A 21,805-nucleotide genomic window follows, 5' to 3' on the forward strand; every position below is an offset into this window, starting at 1 on the left:
CTGGCATGGCGGATGAGACCATAACGGGCGACGTGACGGCAAATGTGCAGCTGGTGGTTTAAAAAGGTCATTGTGTAGTGGCAGGCTTGAGTTGGCACGTACTTTCTCCAGTAACAACCTCTCGTCTGATATGAGGAGGAGCAATATTTCTCAGAACTGGGAGCCATGGGAGTGGAGTAGGACACAGGGTGCCGGAGATGATCCACATGGATGCATGTAACTGCGTATCCACCAGTTTGGTGTGTGACGATCGGCTCCATACTGGTGTGCAGTACTCCGCCATCAAATACGAGGTGGCAAGAGCTGATGTCCGCAGAGTTGGAGCACGAGCATGACCATGACAAACCTGCCAGTTTGTTAAGAAGATTGTTGTGTGTCTTAACTTTAGCTGCTGTCATCTTCAGGTGGGCATGGTAACTCAGTGTGCGGTCTAAGGTCACACCTAGATAGACCAGTTCTACTTCATGCTTCACCTTCTGACCATTCAGATAAACTTTCAGTTCTTGGAGTAACAGCCGTGTTAGTCTGTATTCGCAAAAAGAAAAGGAGTACTTGTGGCACCTTAGAGACTAACCAATTTATTTGAGCATGAGCTTTCGTGAGCTACAGCTCACTTCATCGGATGCATACTGTGGAAATTGCAGAATACATTATTATATACACACAGAGACCATGAGACAATGGGACACTGAGTTACCATGCCCAATTGTCTCATGGTCTCTGTGTGTATATAATAATGTATTCTGCAATTTCCACAGTATGCATCCGATGAAGTGAGCTGTAGCTCACGAAAGCTCATGCTGAAATAAATTGGTTAGTCTCTAAGGTGCCACAAGTACTCCTTTTCTTTTTTCAGTTCTTGGGTTGTGCTGGCGTGATGAAGATGGAACAAACTGGAGACTGTTTTTATGACACTTGGCTGGAGGCGCCAACTCTACAGTAGTCAGCTAACTTTGTCATGTCCAAGTTTAAGGTGGCATGAAGCTCGTGGAACATCCGGGCCTGGTACTGCAACAGATGTAGTCTGTGTAAATGAACTTTCGTGACTCCGTTGTTGGCAGGTCATTGATGTAAAGGTTGAACAGAGTTGGTGAAGGCACAGAGCCCTGGGTAACCCATTGCTCTGTTGTCTCCAAGCACTCATCTTCTCCCCCACATGGACTCTGAATGGCCTATTGCAGAGGAACAGTTCAACGATGCCTGTGACCCAAGGTAGCAGGACCTGTGATACCTTCACAAGCAGCTCAGTGCGCCATACCGTATCGATGAAAACAGTGCCTGTTTTCAAGTTTCTTTGGAAGCCATTTTCAACAAATGTGGTCAGCATGAGTACTTGGTTGTATGTGCTACCGCCTCAGCGAAAGCCGTCTTGGTCAGGGCTCAAAATTCTCTCCACGTCGGGTAATATGCGCTGTAGGACCAAGCGCTCCAGTGCCTTGAAGCACACTGACAATAATGATATGGGATGATAGTTTGACGCCTGACTTGGATCCTTTCCAGACTTTAGGAGGCCAATGACTTTTGTGGTGCGCCATATCTTTGGTAGCCTTCTTTCACTGATGACTCTGGTGAAGAATTCCACAAGCCAAAGCTAAGCACGGGGGCCAAGGTTTTTCAGGAATTCTGGAGATATGTTGTCATAGCCCGCAGCTGTTCCACACTTGATGCTACCCATTGTCCGTTCCAGCTCTGTTACAGTGAATGGTTCTGGGCAGCTTCTGATCTGGTGTACACATTTAAACTTATGCCATTCGTTCCTCACTTGTCTTCGCACCTGAAGGAGACTAACACTATAAGGCGATAGTTGCGAGGAAAAAGAGCATTTCATGGTTGAAGTAGCTTCCCAAATATGGATCCAGAATTTGACTGAAGGTTAAGAATGTGGAGATCCATAGTTAGCAAAGGCCAGACAGTGGAATGGATTAACTTAACAAGAACCAACCCAAACATTAGCCCAACCTTTGAATAAAAACAGAGACCAAACCTTTAGTGTTTGAAAAAGTTCTGTGTGCAACATAGGCTGTTACCTTATGAACTCTGACTAATTTCATTCTCACAACCCCTCCAAGAGGATATAGTGATATTCTTCCACACCTTGTCCATGTCCTCATAACTCCCCAGTAGTCCATGCTCTCCTCACCTTTGTTTGATACTGTTGCTCAACACCTCTACCAGCCTTTCTGCTGGCTGTCAAATTGCTAAATTAAAATCTCACACGCCGTGTGTTATGCACTATAGAGTGCACAGAATTTTAATTTGACAGCACTAAGGCCCAAGAAAGCTTCCAAAAATAAAGGGGCCTCCTGCTGTTACCACCACAGCCTCCTAGGGTGTGTCTACACTGCCGGTGGCGGCAAGCCTCCCAGCCTGGGTCGAGAGACTTGGGCTTGTGGGGCTCACACTAGTGGCTCTAAACGTAACTGAAGACTGCGCTTGGAATTTGCATCTTGGGCTAGAGCTCAGGCTCTGAAGCCTCGGGAGATGGGTGGGCTTCAGGACTCAAGCTCCACCCCGAGCCATAGCTTCAAAGCAATGTCTACACAGCTGTTTTTAGAGTGCTAACCTGAGTATTCTGACTGGGGCAGAAAAGCTCCTGCGAGCTGTGTAGACATATCCCTAATAGTCAGGGGTGAGGGCTGCTCAGATGACTCATGAGTAGAACTGTTGTTGGGAAACGGAAATACAAGCAGGAAGCAAGGAAAGTGAGTTGTTTAGCCGCCTCCTCACCTCTTAAAAGAAGCTGCTGACAAGAGGGGAGTCCTTGGGCATATGCTCTCCTCCCACAGAGATCTGCCAAAAGGAAAGGGAAGGAGAGAGGAAAGAGAGGGAGAAGGGTCGCTGCCCTCCCATGAAGAGGAGGAGTCAGAGGGTAGGGGTGCAACTAACTCTTCCATGTATTTATGTTTCTCTGATCTTACAGTTCTCCTCTTGGAAACTGTAAGATAGAGAGCTGTGTGCCAGCACCAATGGAAGAGACTTTCTCTCTCTTTCCTGCACAATTTTAAAATGGAACTCTAGAGCCCCAACACCACAAAGCAGTGACTGGTGATGGAAATGTCCTTTATAAATAGTAAATACTAAGATTAATAGGATACCAGAGGTGAATGGTGGAGCCTGATGTACCTATTGCATTTCCATTTCAGAAATGCAATTTAGATAAAAGAGTTTATCTCACGACATTACACAGAAGTGTTTATATAGGCTGATTCTAATCTTATTTTGCAAATGGGTGAAATCTGTAACCTACAGGGAACCTCTGCTTCTGTGAGATTCCAGTCCTCACTGTTGGAGAAAACAGAACTGTCCTAATATGGACAATGAAAATGGAGCATTAGATTGAACTATTACAAGGTACCATTAGTGATGACACCACTGTTACATTTATGTCAGTCTTTCCATTATAGTCTCTAATTTCTAAGTGATATAACTAAGTGGTAACATGCTCTCCAAACCGGAAATTGGCATAAAGTCTTAGCCTGGAATTGTATTTTTTTATCATCATCCTTTATCAGAGACTTGCTGCACTGGTGCTCCTGATGATATCATAGGATTAAGAAAACCTCATCCTCACATAATACCAGAGCCAACTACCTCTATGATAGCTCTTCTGAGGGAGGAGCAGGGGAGATGGGAGGATTAACAATAAATCTATGATTTATAACACTGTAGTTGACATACACCATATAGGAGAGAGTTGGGGAACTTGAGAACCGCTCTGGGTAAATTAACATTTCTGTGATGCTGTTGTCTGGACCCAGCTAAGTGTCTGTTTTACTAATTAACATGGGCTCCTTGTTGCGTAAATGTTGAAGAGCCCACGAGCCATGCTTTAGAAACATAACCTCTCTGCTGCCGCCCCTGTCTTTTTGGAGGAGAAATGGAGCCTGTGAAGCCCTGTTGTGGTTCCATGAAATAGAGGTGGTCCCATGCTGCTGACCTTACCTCTGTGGAATGGGAGGAGCCCCTGCCATTGCCTCTCCGTGTGAGGGTGTGCCTATGGAATGGGGGTGGGGCACTAGGGGCAGTGCCATGGGGAGCTGTGAGTCATGCTACTCCTAGGGCTCCAGAGTGCCTTAGGCCATGTTTACACTAGTTAACTTATAGCGACACAGCCATATCAATGCAGCTGTGCCACTATAAGATTGCTCACGTAGGACTTTAAGGCGACGGGAGAGAGCGCTGTTGTCGACATAATTAAACCACCTCCAACGAGCAGCAGTAGATATCTCGGTGGGAGACAGTGTCCCGCCAACATAGTGCTGGGCACACCAATGCTTCTGTCAGTGTAACTTATGACACTTAGGAGGGTGTTCTTTGTATACCCCTGAGCGACATAAATTATACCAATAAAAGTGCTAGTGTAGACATAGCCTTACTCTGGCTCTGAATTCAAAAATGCTCAGTGTTTGATAAGAAAATATCATATTTGGTAACAGATATTATAAAATGATTTCCCCTTCCCAACAGGCACAGCAGTTAGTATCTAGGATTAAGGAATAACCAACCACGACACTCGGTTTTGTTAAAGAAAGCCATATTTAAATGATGCAACAACCAGGAAAATTTAAAGGAAAGGCCGAAAAACCTGCTCTTAACTTGCTTTAAATTTAAAAAATTTACCCCTTTTGTAGCAGAAAATTAGTTTAACGTTTTTTTTCTCCAGCTTCAAAATGCTTAATTTTTCCATATGAAAAATTGTAATGTAGAGGTGCCAAACTGACCTCCTGGAGAATGAAGTCTCCTGTTTCTCCACAGAGCAGATACATACATGCACAGTAGCATTACACATCCCCCCCTGCCCAGCTTTACCCCTGCACCTTGACCCTGGGCTGAAAGGACCACCTCCAGGAACACGAGGGTATTTCAGTCTCCATGAGTAGGATTTTCAACCCTGGATACTTTAAGTTAGGCCCCATAACCCACATTTAGGCACAAAAATAAAGGTGGCCTATGTCAACTGAAGCTGCCAAGTGCTCAGTACCTTTGAAAAAAAAATCACATCATTTATTTAGGTGCCTCAGGTTAGATGCCCAGGTTTGAAAATTTTGACCTATGCCTACTCAAATCCTTAGCCTCTGTAATGAGACTGCCAATAAATCTTGACAGTAGGAAAAGCGATGTGGACACCTACACACTGGAAACTAGAAGAAGATAATCAACTCATTTCACATCGACCACACAGGAACTGAACTATTCTTCAATCATTTGCATAACTTCCCCTGCCACTATAAAAGTAATCACAAGACAACACCACAAAGGTAGTGAAGGAGTGAAAAAGTGATAAACTATTATATTCACTAAAAATTCTAAAAGTAAACAGATTTATAATCCTTCCACTTGCTAAGGACGCATTTTAAATTTTATACTCAATAAGTTGCTGTTTTACTTTGTCTTGCTAGTTGCTATATCATCTTTTTAGAAATATATTTTTATAATTAGACAAATCCACAATTTTCTCAGAAGTGGTCTCTGAAAGCATTACCTGAAAGGATATGGTACAGCAATAACAAATGGTGTGCTTTTCACCCTGTTTCAACTTTTAAAAAATATATTTGTGTTGCCTTGGAAGGTTTTACTTCTACTGACATGGTGAAAATTAAAAGCCTGCTTTTGAACTGTGATTTTGAATGGGCTTGACATGTTAGCATTTTGCATTGCATAACAAAAAGCCTATATAATAAAGTGTGACATGTCAAGTTTGGGAATTCTGAAAAAGACTTGTTTCACTGAAAGCTAAAAAAAGTCAGTTTTTAGTTTAACTACATTGCAGTACAGAAGATACAAAACAAGGAAGTTGATTTCTCTTTTTTGCATGTTGTGGTTTTTTTTTTTTTAAAAAAACTTTTCCCTATGGTGAATCTAATTTTGGCAATGTGCGTGGGATAGAGCATTAATCTGCTATTTTAACATTCACATATCTGGAATTTTAAAGTAACTTTACTTAGCTCTATGAATTTTTTCAAAAAAGAAAAAAAAAAAAAAGGAGTGCACGGGGAATTACACCAGAAAGTTGCTAGAAATGTTTTCACCATTTGTGCAGCCTGCTCATGTCAATCCAAAGTATTTACATCTCTAAGTAAGACCAGGCATTATGATTAGTCACTCTCCGTCTAATTATTCATTATAATTTAGTATTTTTACTAGTCCTTTCAGATAGGTACACACAGAGCTAGATTGAGGCTGGCCCTCTGTGGATGGATGGAGCGGGTAGGAAAAGGAAAGAGAAGCAAGGATCCTTCTTTTACCCACTTTGTCCCTTCATGGGGTTCAGTCACAATCTCTCAGGGCTATAAAGGCTATCCTCCTTGTGCAAACAGCTTATACCAGCAAAAGTTCTTTTGCCAGTACAGTTAAACTTTCTCCCCAAATAACAAGCTATACTGGCAAAAGCACTCCTTGTGCTGGTGTAAGCTGTGGCTACATCGGGAGTTTAGTTGGCATAGTTATGTTGGTTAGGGGTGTGTTTTTTCCCCCCACATCCTGACACAGCTACTCTGGCAAAACTTTGTAGTGTAGACCTGGCCTCAAACATACAGCTAGTGGCACCAGCAATGCTAGGGTCAGTCTATGTGAGCAGTTGCACTGGTTTAACTTTAGGAGTTACTTTAAACTGGTTTAGTTAAACCAATGCAGACGGCTGTGTGTGGATGCTCTTATTTAGGTTTAAGCCACGTTTATTTCCAGTTTAGCTTAAATTGATTAGGACTTGTAAATTGATTTTTTTACTGACTTAAGTTAAATTGAAACAGGAAAGTTTGAATCCGAAGTGTCCAAGATAAACCAAAATAAATCTGCGTCCACACAGGAATTTTCACTGGTTTAGCAGAACCACTTCATCTAAATCTATTTAATCAAACCAGTACACAACTGTGTGTAGACAAGGTCCAGGTCTTCAGAAAGAAAGAGCAGGGGTTAAGACATGATCCTCTATTGTCCAGGTATGAAGAGGAACACAAGCCAGCTCTTCAAAGGGTGGTGCTGCTGCTCCAATATGCACTCCCCCCAGAGCCTTGTCCTGCGGCTCCTGCTGAATTGAAGCTCTCCACGTACGTCCCACAACATGGCCAGTGGTTTTATGAATCATAATCTGGTGCACAACTTCTAAAAGAGCCTTTGTGGATTTTGTTAGGAACACACTAAATAAAAATATTTAGGTTGTTTCATACTGCAGAATGTAAGTGTTTTTCCATGAGTCTAGATTAATGCTAGCAAAATATTCAAAATCATCCTTATGAAACCTGAAAGGAAGGATTGATCCCTGTAATGAAGGCTGCATCTGCTTAGCCACTCTCAGAAGAGTGGCTGGACAAAATATTTTAAACATATGTACAGCATTGCATAAGCAATTATAGAGGGTGTGGTGGTAAAACAGCCTGCACAGTAATACAGAAAACACATGGATTTTTCTTGCAAAATGTGTCTCCTATTAGGTATGGCACACTCAAATGTTTGCTGTGACATAAAGAACAAATAGGGTGGGTTAGAGCTTAGAAGGAACTTGGAAAAACTTTTCGTGTATCTTGGTGATATACCAAAAAGAGTGCTGGTTGTTCGCTGCTAGAACATTAGGTCACTCAAAACTTGGGTATAGCAAAGTATTCTCATCTTAACTTTTCAATGTGTCTCAATACACACACATTAATCTGATCCATGCCCCCGTATGAAAGAAATCCCCTATTTTTTTTGAGCGAAAGGCAAATTATATGAAAGGAAATTTCCGATTATTTTAAGGTTTTTGAATATACTGATCTCCATAGTATTCAGGTCCTGAGACTACAGTACCTAAATATTAAGGGGGAGAATTTCAAAGGCACAAATGCCTTTGAAAAATCTCTCCCTATATTTTACTTCCCAGAAGAAAAATTAAAAAACGCAACTCGGCACTGAGTATCATGACAAGTTAAAAGAAAAATAAAAAATTCTGAAATATTTCATTTCATGAGCTGCTTTATTCATTTTAACTAGAATTGTTCTCCAAAGATTTGTTTACATAAGATCAGACGTACAGGGACACTGAAATAAAAACTACTGGTTAAGTGCAAATCAGTAAATTTTTTTTAAAAAAAAAAGAAATTGCCTCATAAATTTATGGCAAAATGGGGAAAAAAGATCAGTAAACTCAATTACTGTGCAGTAGCACTTTAAATATTGACTGGTTTCAGGAGAATCATATCTTTAAACTGCAGTTACACAAATGAATTTCTCACCTACTTGCTGGAGTGATTGTTTATTTGCTAGCCTACCTGATATAAATGTATATACCAAAGAGTCACACATTCAAATTTGATTCTTCAAAAGCCAGAGAAATGGCTATACAGCCCATGAAATTAAAACTGTGTACAGCATCAAGGATTGCTTTCACAGTTTGAGTACCAATGGGACGTATGATCATATACAGAAAATATAGGTTTTTAATCACATTTGTTAACATACAATACTAACAATAATGTTCCCAACATACTAGATATCATTCAGATAAATCAAGGCAGAACTGGAATAATTTATATTTCTAGTTATTCCATCATAAAAAATAGGTTCTTGGGATTCACCAGCTGAGAAGACCAATAGACCACCACAAATGCTGCAGAAACAATTCTAGGATCTTCATGAGCCTTCTGCACACGTGTATAGAGTGTGACAAGGCCTGCAAAGTGCGGCATCCTCAGTCTCAGGACCGCCGCTCTAATTGCTTGCTGTGATTCGAAGTACTGCTGACAAGGGACCCATCCAATCTCTACTCTAAGTTGTTCCGGTAAGAGAATGGTGTTTTTCCCGAGCACAGGACTGGCAGCCAGGAATTCTGACCATCTCTAGTTCTGGGAAAGTCACTTACTCTCTGGGCCCTGTATACTCCGTATGGAATGTGTACAGGCCATAAACGGGGTATAGACTGCCCTGGAAGATCACATCTCTTTGCAGGGGAGTTCTCAGACCAATATAGAGCTGGCATAACAGCTCTGCACAGGCTTCTCAGTCTGACCCTGACAAATGAGAGTGTGTTGGGGTCTAGAAGAGGCACAAGCGTAAAGCACTGCAGTCTGGCTAGTCTGTATCGGTGCCATGACTCTTTATGGCACACAACTTAGAGTAGACCTGGCATGCTGTAAATTGCATGGGTCGGGACAAGGTAGGGACTCTTAACTGGGACAGAATTAGGGAGTCATAAAAGTGGCTTTCCCTGCCCATGCCACCTCCTTTCTCCCTCATGCCCAGACAGGAAAGGGTACTAAAGAATTTGGCCTTCTCTCTCAGCTTCCCTTTCTGTAAAATGGAAGTCATAGTACTTCTTGACCTACTTCACACATATTATACAAAATGATATTTTTCTTAAAACATAAATGCTAAGTATTGATATTAAATTTTTCTCAATGCTTGCTACAGGAATGTTAGATCAAATCCTGTGATGTGCTGCTGATATTTTAACAATGGGTTCCCACATCTTGCCCTTGGCTTGTGACGTGTGTGTGCTATAAAGAGGAGGGAGAAAGGACTGCACAATCTATTCATTTGTTTCCCATTTAAACAAGAGTGCTGTGGAATGAGCCAGGGCCACATGGCAAAAGACATATTAGACTAATTTTACTGTACATACGGATAACGTAGCAACATTCAGCTCCAATGAATTAATGGTGTGGGGTGGAGTTCTTATAGGGAATTTGGGGACAGGCTCCCATGGGATTTTTTTTTAAAAAAATGATACTTAACATTTGGTGGAAAAAAACGTGCTCTTCAGAAACGTATTTCTGAGCCCCAAGAATAAACCACCTCTGGCAGGGATGATTCAGCCGGGTCCAGAGAAGGGGTGAACTTCATTTTAGGAACAGAGAACCCACTAGGGTGACCAGACAGCAAATGTGAAAAATCGGGACAGGGGGTGGGGGTGGGGGTAATAGGAGCCTATATCAGAAAATGTCCCAAAAATTGGGACTGTCCCTATAAAATTGTGACATCTGGTCACCCTAGAACCCACCCCAATCTTCCCTGTCGTTTGGTTGTCTAAAAAGTGACTCAGAGGAACTGCCTCTGACATATCACTGTTCGACACTCACCAGGGCAAGTTTTTCAAAGGTTTTAAAGACTCTTCTCATATTAGTGAGACACATATAGTGACGTCACATGCCAGTGGTTTTGGCCAGTACTTTAATAAGGACTGCTAGCATATTGCTGAGGGAATTACAGGATGCTGCAGTTGCCCTAGACTTTGAAATTTCAGGTATGCATGCTGCTGACAACTTAATTGACATGGAAACCAGGACTTGCGTATTTAGCGCTTTCTGAGTTATTCTAGGAGGAGGTGATCATGTGCTGTTTTCTTTGGAGCGCTCTTTCAATATTTGACTTTTGCGGTGGGGCTTTCATTGAATTAAATGGCAGTTTTGTCATTGACTTCAGTCTATATTTGGCACTTACATGGGCCCCATTACTGCAGTATTGGAGCATCTCACAATCACAGCACCCCGTGAGAAATAGAAGTGCTGTTATCACTGTGTTACATATGATTAATAGAGTTGCTAGATTACGGTTGCTAGATTAAGTAAATCTCAAGCTAGTTTTCCAGACATTTCATACAAAGCATCTCCTATTTCTGACCTCCTGGGTTTGTTTATTTGCATGCACAATGTTGTCATGGAGAGATGAATGATAACAAGGGAGCAGTGAGGCAACTTTTGTAGCTCGTGCTCTTGCCGGCTGAAAATACACCATTAAAAACACAAGCATGCTGTACCTTTAAAGCTCGAGGGACATACTGGGACATGGATTTTTAGGTAGAATTTCCAACTGAAAGTGATTTGGCCCACAGACATGAAAAATAGCTGTTCTTTTCTATGTTGAAAACTATCTACAGAAAGAACAGTTAAAAATGTGATAAAAAACCAAAATACAATAGAAGTCATAAAAAAAAGTAACATTTGCCTGCCCCACACAATTACCAAACATCTCCTTTTTCAAATACAGAGAAAGAATGTGCCAATAACTGCATAATGGTATCTGAGGTAACCGTTGGCATATACTAGCAGTTTAACTGTAATTGCAGTGGAGCACCAGTCCTGCTAGAAGAAGAAAGGTTAATTGATTGGTGTGGTTCTGGATTGGTGAAACACTTACTGAGTTTAAACAAACCATTATCTTAAATAAAAATGAAAGATGTTGACTTACCAACTCTAAGAATCTCCTCACTACCTGTCTTTGTTTTAAATTGGTCTCCCCATCCAGGTTAGCAGTTTCTATATGACACAGCCCATCGGGGTCACTTGAAGAGAGCAGCAATATGTCAGCAGGTATGATTTCATTACAACGAAGCTGAACAAAGTCGCCAACTTCTACTTCTTTCCAATATCTGTTCATATATTTCTTTTCATTCCTGACAAAGAGACATGTACAGGAAACACATCAAAACACTGACCAGGTAGGGATATCTCAGTCTAGTCTGTATGGATTTTAGGCTGGACCACAGAGTATTCACGAGAAATCACCAAGGTATTCTCAAATTCTCCCTCTTTAGAAAAATTAGATGGCCACAAAAATGGTGATGAATAGGTCATGTGACTGGATAACAATTATTAAGAACTAGATCACAGGCTAGGCTGTGTGGTTTGGTGGTGGCATAAAAGAGAACAAGTCACCTTCCGTTCAGTCTCTAAATGGCCTACCTACCTCCTGGGCATGAGTACATTGGGGTACACGGGTTCTGTACACCCATTACTCCTACCCTTGACAGATGGGTTGGCCGTGGCTCCTCCTCCATCACAGTGCACCAATCAGTTCAGCTTAACCAGTGCAGGGGTGGGGGTTAGTTACCTGCTATTGATGAAGGCCAGTAATAGATTTGTACCCCACTTCCAGGGGTGAGGGTAGGACAGGAAAGGAATTGGACAGGCCTCTCTGAGGCACAACTCCTTCCTTGCACTGTTCCTGAGGCACCACAGCTATGTGCCACCCTGTATCAGCCCAGTCTAGCCTTCAAAAGAAGTAATGAGAATATTTGCACACATTGTAATGCAAACCTATAAAAAGTCACTAACATCTTTGGGAAATACTGTTAAAGAAATCCAGCATACAAGTGTTTTTCCTCTCCCCACTCACTACTAACAACTGCTATGACTTATAAGGATGAACTTTGTGTAGTGCTGCATGTGAAACTTAGACCCAAGAGCCAAAAATTCACAGCCCAAATGAATTCCAATAAAAAAACCCCCACTAAGCTAGAGTCACCACGGTATCTCTGCTGAAGAATGCAGCCACAAATATAGTGTGGGGAGAGGACATTCTTGTTTCCTTAAAGTGCCCTTTTATAGTGGCACATTAACTATAGTGGCATCTGTTGTACAGTTAATAGTCTCTCTGCCCAGCCATTGTAAACCTTCTATTTTGCAGCCAAATTTCTTTGTCACTTCAAAGATTTATCTAGTTGAAACATTAACATATATGTTATTAATCTAGATCTGCTCATTCAAGCTCTCTATTTTTTTTAAAATGAGTTAATTGGTAACTTTTTTTTGTGAAGAGCAGGGGGAAAAAGGAACAAGTGCCTGCTTAACTAGCTCTAGTTAAAATAAAATGCTTTTAAAAAAAGCATTCGTGTAAATTCTTCCCTTTGGTATTTTAAAAGAAATTTTTAAAAACAGCCAAAATATTAAATTTGCAAAACACCTCTGCAAATGGGAAATAGCTACTTTTGACACTTTCCTAAACTACCAGAACATAACAATTAATGAAATAACACTGCACAGTATCCTAGCTAGTTGCCATTGTTGTTACATTGCAATTGACACTGCCATTATTCTTCCTTGACACCATCTATGCCAACCGAACAGGATTATGAAAGGGAAAAAAAACGTTGCCATTTTATGTACTTTAAATGTATTCCTTAAAAATATGTTTTGCATATGAAGATCCTGAATAGACTTTTAACTAGATCAAAACACAGAAGACCTGCTAACTTTCAGAATTACTGTTAAGGATTATGACCCAGATTTTTTAAAGGTATCGCTGCACTCAGGATTGCAACATCTAACTGGTCCAGGAGCCTAAAATTCATTATCAAAAGGGATTTAAGCATTAGGTGCCATCCCTTTTTAAAATGAAATTTAGGCTTCTCAATCCTAAGCACAGTGACACCTAAATACTTTTAAAAATCTGGACCTATTACCTAATTCATCCTTGTTTTGACTCCATTGGTGTCAGAGTTATACAGCATCTATGTACTTATTTAGTATACACATTGAACAATAAAATGTCAGGTAATGGGGCAGGGATGTATCTTTCTTAGCTGTCCCTTCCCTATGACCAGTTTATAAAAGGAATAATGAAAATTATGGTTGTACCCCCTTTTTAACTAAAGATCACTACAGAATAATAAGAGCTTTAAGTGTAAAACATGATAGCTTAACAAGGGCAGATAATTTTCACATTGGCTGTAGACATATTCAGCATTCCCTCCACGATCAGTCTGAAACTAGCATTTAACTTTTCCTACTAATGAGTATGAATTGCTTTGAAACCAAGAGTGCAGGGATGTAGTACAAATCACTGGATCACAGATCTGAAAGGTTTGTTAGCTATGCAAGCAGTAACTCAAAACACTTTCACATGTGACTGCTACTCTTAATCTTTTTAAATTTAACTGTAGAAGTGAATGAAGTTCAAATGCATTTGTAATGAGTGGTGCTATATAAGTGTTACCAGACTAAAAATCAGACAACAGTCCTGCAGTCTATAGTGCCTAACAACTTTTAATTAATTTTTATTGTTTAAAAAGCATTGCACTTCTAGCATTTCTTAATCTCCCACACACTTTGGCAACTATCACACCTGTATACTATCTGCCACAGGAAGGGTGGAGATCTTGGACTAGAATGCCAAATGTCTCATTAAGGATGGATGTACTGTAAGAGTGTTTGCAACAGAGTAGCTCCCCCTTAATTAGGAACAGAGGAACTGCCATATCAGGTTCATGAAATCTAGTTCCTACCTCTGACACCTTGTATTTAGCTGTGATACTCTGAGTACCTTTCCCAGACCTGAAGAGCTCGGTGTAGCTCAAAAACTTGTCTTTTTCACCAACAGAAGTTGGTTCAATAACAGATATCACCTCACCCACCTTGTCTCTCTAACATATATGGTCTACTCATAGCTCCAGTCATTCTGAGAGCCCCAGTTCAATCCCTCTTTTATATGAAAATCTTCCTATGCCTCTGAGAACACAGTATTCCAGGTGAGGGTGTACCATAGATTTCTACAAAGTGGCATTATAATATGTTGGCATTGTCTTCCATTCATTTTTATACATTCCACCTTTAAAATAAAAAAAAAAAATTACTGCTTCACGTTGAACGTCTATTTTGACTGAACTGTTCACAATGATGCCCAAACCTTTTTCCTGAGCAGTTACCGTTAATTTAGAACACAGTAAGGCGGAAGTATAGTTATTATTCCTTCTTATGTGTATTTGCCAACCATGATTTTTTTGCCATTGTACTGCCCATTTGTGAAATGGATAGGTGCCTCTGAAGTGCCCCCACATCTTCTCTAGTGAATAGTCTAAATTGTGCATCATCTGCAAATTTTGCCACCTTGTTTTTCACTATTTCCCAGCTCAATGAATACATTAAATTAACTGTGCTAAAATAGATCTTGGGCCACCCTTCTGTGACCTCCCATGTAACCTTCTGCCACATTGAAATCTGTCTGCACATTCCTGATGTGTTCTTATCTCATAGCCAAAGTTTCTAATCCATGACAATACTTATGCCTGTCACCCCTGACTTTAACAGCCTCTTGTGAGGAACTTTGTTTAAGCTTTCACAAAGCCCTTGACAAATGTCAGATTGCTCTTGTTTAGCCACTATTTTTGACATGCTCCAATAATTCTAGGGAGGTATCATTTTCCTTTAGCCTATAAACCTGGAGGTGTAGATAAATGCCTCAGAATCTAGGCATTATGATGTACTACTGCCAGGCTATGGTACAGAACAAATGCTGTTACTTGATAGTTAAACGGATGCATTATGGGTGAACTAGTTTCCAATATTTGTACCCAAATATTTTAAAGTGTAGTGGAGGGTCTTCCCCCTCAACAAATGCATAGATAAAAAGCCATTCTCCCTCCCCCTCCACCCGCAATTCTAATTTCCACTGACAAATTTACTCTGAGCAGACTGAAGCTGCTGGCTAGGGATACAAACAGCAGTGACGGAAATCTTTTCACTCCAGCTTTCTTCTGAAGCATAAACGGATACAAAGCAAGCCAGCAATTCCACATTTTTGGGCAGGCCTTTAACTGCAAACATTTGTTTAAGCCTTGTGACATAGGGCCAAAGTCTGCTAGCCCAATTTTATTGGTTTCAACAGGGTTACACCAGCAGAAAATTTAGCCCTGAAAGCTATGGGCATAACTTAAAAGAACAATATTTATCTGCAACAATTAAGTGCAATTATTCCGAAGTATCTCCTGAAAGCTTTTAAACAGCCATGGGAGGCCTGCAACATACTTTCAAACTTGTGTACAACAGAAGTTATCGTAACTGATATCTAAATACTTGTATTACACTGATTGCTCCGGGGTTTGTGCCAGATCTTGGGAACGGCTGTATCAAAAAGTCTTAGGCAAAAGGTAAAAGGTACAGATGACTGTTAAAGTTTTTGTCCCTAGATTTAAACTTAGGTAAATCACAATATTTGATTGGTTTTTGTAAAGGTGTGTTTTAGTTTGTTTTTCAAATTATACCATTCCACTGTTAAAGGTTTAAGAACAGAAGTACCAATGTCTTTCTAGCCCTTACCAAAAATAATTTTGTTTCTCCCTTTTGAGAAATCTCAGATGTTTAGGCAAGACAAGGTAGTTCTTTAGAAGACAGACACTATAATTGCAGACCTATTCAAAATTTAGGAAGAATTCTCCATGTTTTTTCACATCCTTAGGAACTGTTACAAGCAATGTTAGGTAGGAATTTTTAAGTTAAAAATTTGCCTCAACAACTAATTCTCCCAGGCTAAAATCCATTCCATTTGCACAAACCTGAATATGCCAGCTCTAAGGTAGTGGAATGAAGTCTTTGCCAGGGCCAAGGCATGGGACTTTTGTAGAGTCCCTTCCCATTTGCGTTCCCCATTGGCAACTATTCCAGACAATGAGCTGGACCAGTGTGCACAAAACCACCTCATCAGTTGTTCTGAGGGGTCCTGAGCAATGTTCACTCGAATTTTTTTCTATCCATACGCAGAATGGTTTTTCTTATGTGCAACAATGTCGAGGTAATGTGAGGATGTGTCCCACCGGTAGAAACCAAGGTGGATAAAAAAAATCAATGACTAGAATAGAGCTGGACAAGGAGAAGAAGTCTGGAGATAAATGTGAGAAGCGAGGGACATATGCTTGTTTTGTTAAAATATTATATGTTTGCTGCTAAAGGAAAAAAATCCAGAATACATAACATTGTTGTTTTAGTTAAATAAAAAATTTTAAATATCTGTCTGGTGATGTTCTCCTCCTAATACAGCATAGCAAGAAAATCCTCCAAATATTAATGATTAACCTGTTGAATTGGAGATATTTATGAAGTCATTGGGAGGTGAACTATCTGCTTCAGTTACCTTTGGTAAATCAAATCAAACAATCATTCATTTTCTGATATAGCTGTAAAACTAATCTGAAAAGTTTTCAAAATAAATCACTGTTTAAAACTGTATAGTGTGTACCTTCTAAAAATGAAACCTACATCTATCTCTGAGTTGTGAAGAATATGTATTAAGGTTATAACCACCAAGGAGAATGCACTTTTATGCAGAAATCCATGACTAAATCAAGTCTTCCTGACTAGTGATTTAAATCAAATCCACCCTGGTAGAAACAAAAAACCTAGATATAAATCACCCTCACATATTATATAGTGTAGTTTAACCCACCTGTTTTTTTTCATTAATGGTAAGGCAGCATTTTAAACAAGGGCCAAAGTCTGTGCTCCTCACTTGAGCAGAAAGGCCAGCGGGAGTTTTGCTTAACTAACAATGGCAGAATTTGGACCTAGAGGTGAATAAATCAAAAATCTACAATAAGCAGCATATTTAAACCTGGATTGTCACTTTCAAGTTCAACAAATAAAATTCAGTCCACTGCTGTCGGGCAACATCAAATGTTAAATCTGTCATTTGGAAAACAAATCTGGAGTATAATTGTGCAGTGAAGTATTTGTATACAGTATTCGATTAACGTGAAATCTGCAAACAAAATCCAAATCTTTATGTACAAGTTTCATAGCATGCTTTTCTAACAGGTCTCAGCTATCTGAAAATTAGAATCCCTATTAGTCTTCTTTAAAGTGAGTTACACACACACGGAGCATATATTTGAAAGGAAATTACTCCAGTACTAACAGCAGTACATACTCCGTTAAAGTGTTCTCCTCATATTAAAAAATACATAGTACATTTATATTCAAAAGGAGAAAGTTACCTGATTCTAAGACAGTGGATTGTGAAACTACATGGAGCTTATAGAAAGGCAGTATTGACTGTTACATTATTTCAGTCAGTTGCTATTTCTACATATTGAACTGATGGTCAACATTTGCCAACTTATTCAGTACATCAAAGTTCATGGGAGTTTTTGCAACAGGAGCAGGAGTTAGCATATAATGAAGGACCCAAATAGATTAATACCAAACCCCTTTATTTAGGAAGTGTTTTGAGCAAAGTTTAAAGATTCAAAATCAAACAACATAAGTACCCACAAAGATCAGGCTTTCCCTGCAAAAACTTGTAAGAAACCACTTTCTTTGGATGTGCAAGTTGTTTATCTAGATTCTTGAAGATTATCTACAGGTAGCCCTTAATTAGTTTCCAAGTGGAAATGTGTAACTACACAGCAAAGGGCATCTTTTTTTATATTTAAAAAAACCTAATTACATGAGTTTTAAAAAGCACAGACTTGTGCCACTAAAACCTACACAGAAAATAACTGCTGTTTTTTTGGAGAAGCAACAGTTGATTAATCATTTCTTTTTTAGACTATATTGCAGCCGAATTCCTGATAGAGTGAATTGATTGATTTAGAGCAGGGGTCGGCAACCTTTCAGAAGCGGTGTGCCTCGTCTTCATTTATTCACTCTAATTTAAGGTTTCGCGTGCCAGTAATACATTTTAATGTTTTTAGAAGGTCTCTTTCTATAAGTCTTTAATATATAACTAAACTATTGTTGTATGTAAAGTAAATAAGGTTTTTAAAATGTTTAAGAAGATTCATTTAAAAATTAAATTAAAATGCAGAGCCCCCTGGACCGGTGGCCAGGACCCAGGCAGTGTGAGTGCCACTGAAAATCAGCTCGCATGCTGCCTTTAGCACACGTGCCATAGGTTGCCTACCCCTGATTTATAGCAACATTTTAAAAAAAGTACTTGATAACAACTAGGATGTCTCTCCAAGGAATTGTATGAGCAAGCAAGAAAGAAAGAAAAGAGGGAAAAATGCAATGTCCAGAGATGAAGTGCAATTAAAATCAGAATCAAACATGCCTTTGTGTCCAGAGAAGTCGCCCACTGTCTCCCCAGCCACAATACCCCTGAGCCCAGGTTTCCCAGTTCAGGTTCCCTCATGTATCATCTGCCTGGTGTGTTGAAGCAGACCCCGAAGTTGCTGGTGCTATTCACTTGGGGTTGCAGCTGTGCTAATCATGGCCCGGGCAGCTCAGCCGCTTGTCTCCTGGTCCCTTTGTTACTGCCCTGAACTCCTGGCCACTTTGCAGCCATGCACAAGCCTCTGCTCTCCTGGTTCCTGGGGGAGCGGGAGCGAAGATCATCCCCGTCCTGGCAACACAGCACCATGGCCCGAGGGAGGAGGATGGGGAGGGTGTTATGCAAAAAAAATCGGAGGGCAGGGTGCTGTGCAGTGGCCCAGCAAGTCCCGGGGTGGGGAGGAGATGGGGGCCAACCTGGCGTTGAGCCTTCCTGCTGTGGGAAGAGGTGCCCCACCGTTGCCCCCTCCCCAAGAGTCAGTGTAGCTGGCCCTCCCCACTGCGTGGTTCCCCTCCAGTTGCCTGGCCCTGGTTGCCCCCCCCACCCCGCCCCGCCACTCCACAGCCCCTCCCTCCCTGCTCCAAGCACTGCCCTCCAGCAGTCACTGAGGATGTGCGTGCCTGCGTGGCACTTGATGGAGCCCTCATCCTTAACCCACTTCCAATGGGGAGTCCATGTTGACCTGGGTAGGCCTGTGAAAAGATATCTTCAGCAAAGTGCAGGCACCTCTGTGTCTCCAGATAGGAAGCCCTCGGCATGGCCACACAGGGTATGGTTCATTGCAAGGAAAAAGGTGTGTTCTTAACTCGGGTTAGCTAATGTGAGTTAGCTAGCTCAGGTTAGAATGGCAGTAAAGAGAAGGCAACTCAAGTTCTAATCTGGGGTGGCAACTCTAGTTCAACTCCAGGCTCCCCTATAGGCTTGAACTGCCAACCTGGGTTTCCATGTCTTCTCTGTTATTTTAAAGTGAGTTAGCTAACCTGAATTGAGAACATTTTTCCCCCTCAGTGTAGCTACTCTCAGTCAAATGCTGTAACAGGGTGCCACCCACTTTTTGCAAGTGCCTCCTGGTCAGTTAGTCTGTGGTGATCCCTGTAGGTGGTTTCTCAGGTGGGTTTTCAACAACTCAGCCCTCTGGCCGGGTCACACACACAGACTGTATGTGAAACAAAACAGGTCCCCCCGTGGACTGTTTAGGTGGAAGGGGTCTATGTCAGTACCCTTCCATTGGTAACTATGAAGCTCTCCCTGGGCTTACTCATAAAATAGTGCTGGCCCTGGTATGGGGCCATAGGGCTTCCTCCCTGGAGACACTGTCTTCCTGAAACTCTCCCCAACCCCCCAGGCTATCTCCTTATTCAGTCCCACAGCCCCTTCTGGGTTAGCCTTCAAATAGTCCCTCACCCTGACTCAGGGCCATGCTCCCAGGGCTTCGTCCCTGGAGACTCTTCACCCTTCCTGAGCCTTTCTGGCCCCAGCTAGACCATTAAACAGTTCAGTTCCTCTTCCAGGTGTGTGTCCCAGTTCAATAGTCTGGCAACTTCACTAGAGGCTGGTGGGAGGGACCCAGGACCACCCACTACTCCAAGTCCCAGACCAGGGACCCTACAAATAGTAGCTGCTCACTGCATCCCTGTAACTAAACTGCACTTTTATCCATTTGGCCACTTCCCCATGGCCCCAGCACCTTCTCAAATGCTTTATCCTTACTGTAGGACTGAAGTCTTGTACTCAGTCCCAGCAGTCAGTCAGGAGCTCTCTCTTGCTCCCCTGGGCCCCACCAGCAACTGATCTGTCCATGGTCCTGCTGCTCCTTCCACCAGCTAGGAACACAGTCCTCAGTCTCCAGCTCCAGACAGCAACTGACTGACTCTAGCACTGCAGCTTCTTTTATATGGCCCTGCTGGGCCCTGATTGGCTGCTCCCTGCAGCCTCTCTGATTGGCTACTTCCTCCCACAGCCACTCTAGGCAGCCGGGATGACTTCTCTACTGCTCCTTTCTGGGATAGGGTATAGTAGGACCCTGAGGTCTCCAGCTGGGGCCTCTGGGCCTAGCCCACCCCGTCACAGACACAAGCACTAAGCATCCCCCTATGCAGACTTTATGTGGTCTGCAAAGTCTTGTGCGGGCCCTTAACACTCAAATTAATTCCACACCACCCCCATTCCAAGATCACCTGCTGGCTAGTTTTTGAAGCAACAATTGCCTTCACTTTAAAGGAGGTCAGATGTTTTAGGAGGTAGAAAACCAATCCCTAAAGGACAGGATAAAGGGGGGAAACAAAACAAACAAACAAAAACCCACCAAGACACCACTTGGATCAGTTCTGGATACCAACCAGTTCCTTCACCCATTCCCTCTCAGGATGACATCAAATGATGTGGGTCAGGACTAAAAATATTAGGTCCAACTCTGCCATAAAAATCCTTAAAATCCATTTAAATTAATTTGGGTACAAATGCAAAACTGGTGAGAACATTCAAGATATTCTTTTTATTTTTTTAAAAAATTGTTGCGGTAGAAGCTATATTGTTACCTAACAAGTAAAAGAGAAGGTGCCAGATATATAAGGTAAGACAATACCGCAGAAGACAAGCAATATCAGTCATCATTAGAAAATGGTAGGAATATGACAGGTTTAAAACAGTTAAAGAAGTCAAAGCTATCCCTTACCCTAATGTGTTTATTACTTAAGAACAAGCTAAATAGCTACAGACACATGCTGAAAACCATTTAGGTAAGATTACGGTGCTGTGGCAGAATTAATGAAAAACATGTAGTAGAAACTAGAACCAAAGCTGGTTACAGGATGTCCAGAATATGTCTCTGTTCCATAACATCTGTTTCTAGGGTAAGATTCACAAACAGAATCTGAATCTGATACTAATTAGATAGAACAGATGAAGAAAATATACTTCTCTTGAGAAACTTAAGGGCATAAAAAGGGCAGAATCCCTCCATGATAGAAGTTTCTAAATGGATTCCTTACCTTTAATATTATACGGCGAGTCCTTAACATTTTTTCCCTTGTTCATCATCCTCCAAGAATTTACTATCAAGTAGCAATTGGGTAGGTACATAAAAGATGTTAAACTTCTCAAAAGGACAAGGAGTGTGTAAGAATAATAAGGCATAAATGTGCCTTGTAATGAATTTCAAAGCTTCTGTCTTTCTTGTTACAAATCAATCTGAGTTCACTTGCTCTGAAAAACCCTAACCCCCCTGGAACGTCAGCAGCTCAGGTTTTAGAATCTGAGGCAAATGCTGACTTTTTTTGTTTTTGGCAGAGTGCTA

General features: G+C 41.2%; 1 protein-coding gene across 3 annotated transcripts in view; it reads right to left on the reverse strand.

Annotated features, from left to right (window-relative positions):
* Positions 1-21,805, reverse strand: part of ATP10A (ATPase phospholipid transporting 10A (putative)) — a 150,481-nt gene that overhangs the window by 77,523 nt on the left and 51,153 nt on the right. The window contains exons 1-2 of one of the 3 annotated variants that reach the window (XM_043537651.1): positions 21,501-21,615; positions 11,158-11,362 (exon numbers count right to left, since the gene is read on the reverse strand). In XM_043537651.1, coding sequence (XP_043393586.1) covers positions 11,158-11,346 — 189 coding nt within the window. In that variant the 5' untranslated portion in view covers positions 11,347-11,362; positions 21,501-21,615. Of the gene's footprint in view, positions 1-11,157; positions 11,363-21,500; positions 21,616-21,805 lie in introns of those variants that run through there. The other 2 variants (XM_043537649.1, XM_007063340.4) reach the window with 2 other exon arrangements.

Source organism: Chelonia mydas, chromosome 1 (genome assembly GCF_015237465.2).
Source record: "Chelonia mydas isolate rCheMyd1 chromosome 1, rCheMyd1.pri.v2, whole genome shotgun sequence".
NCBI classification, from domain to species: Eukaryota; Metazoa; Chordata; order Testudines; family Cheloniidae; genus Chelonia; species Chelonia mydas.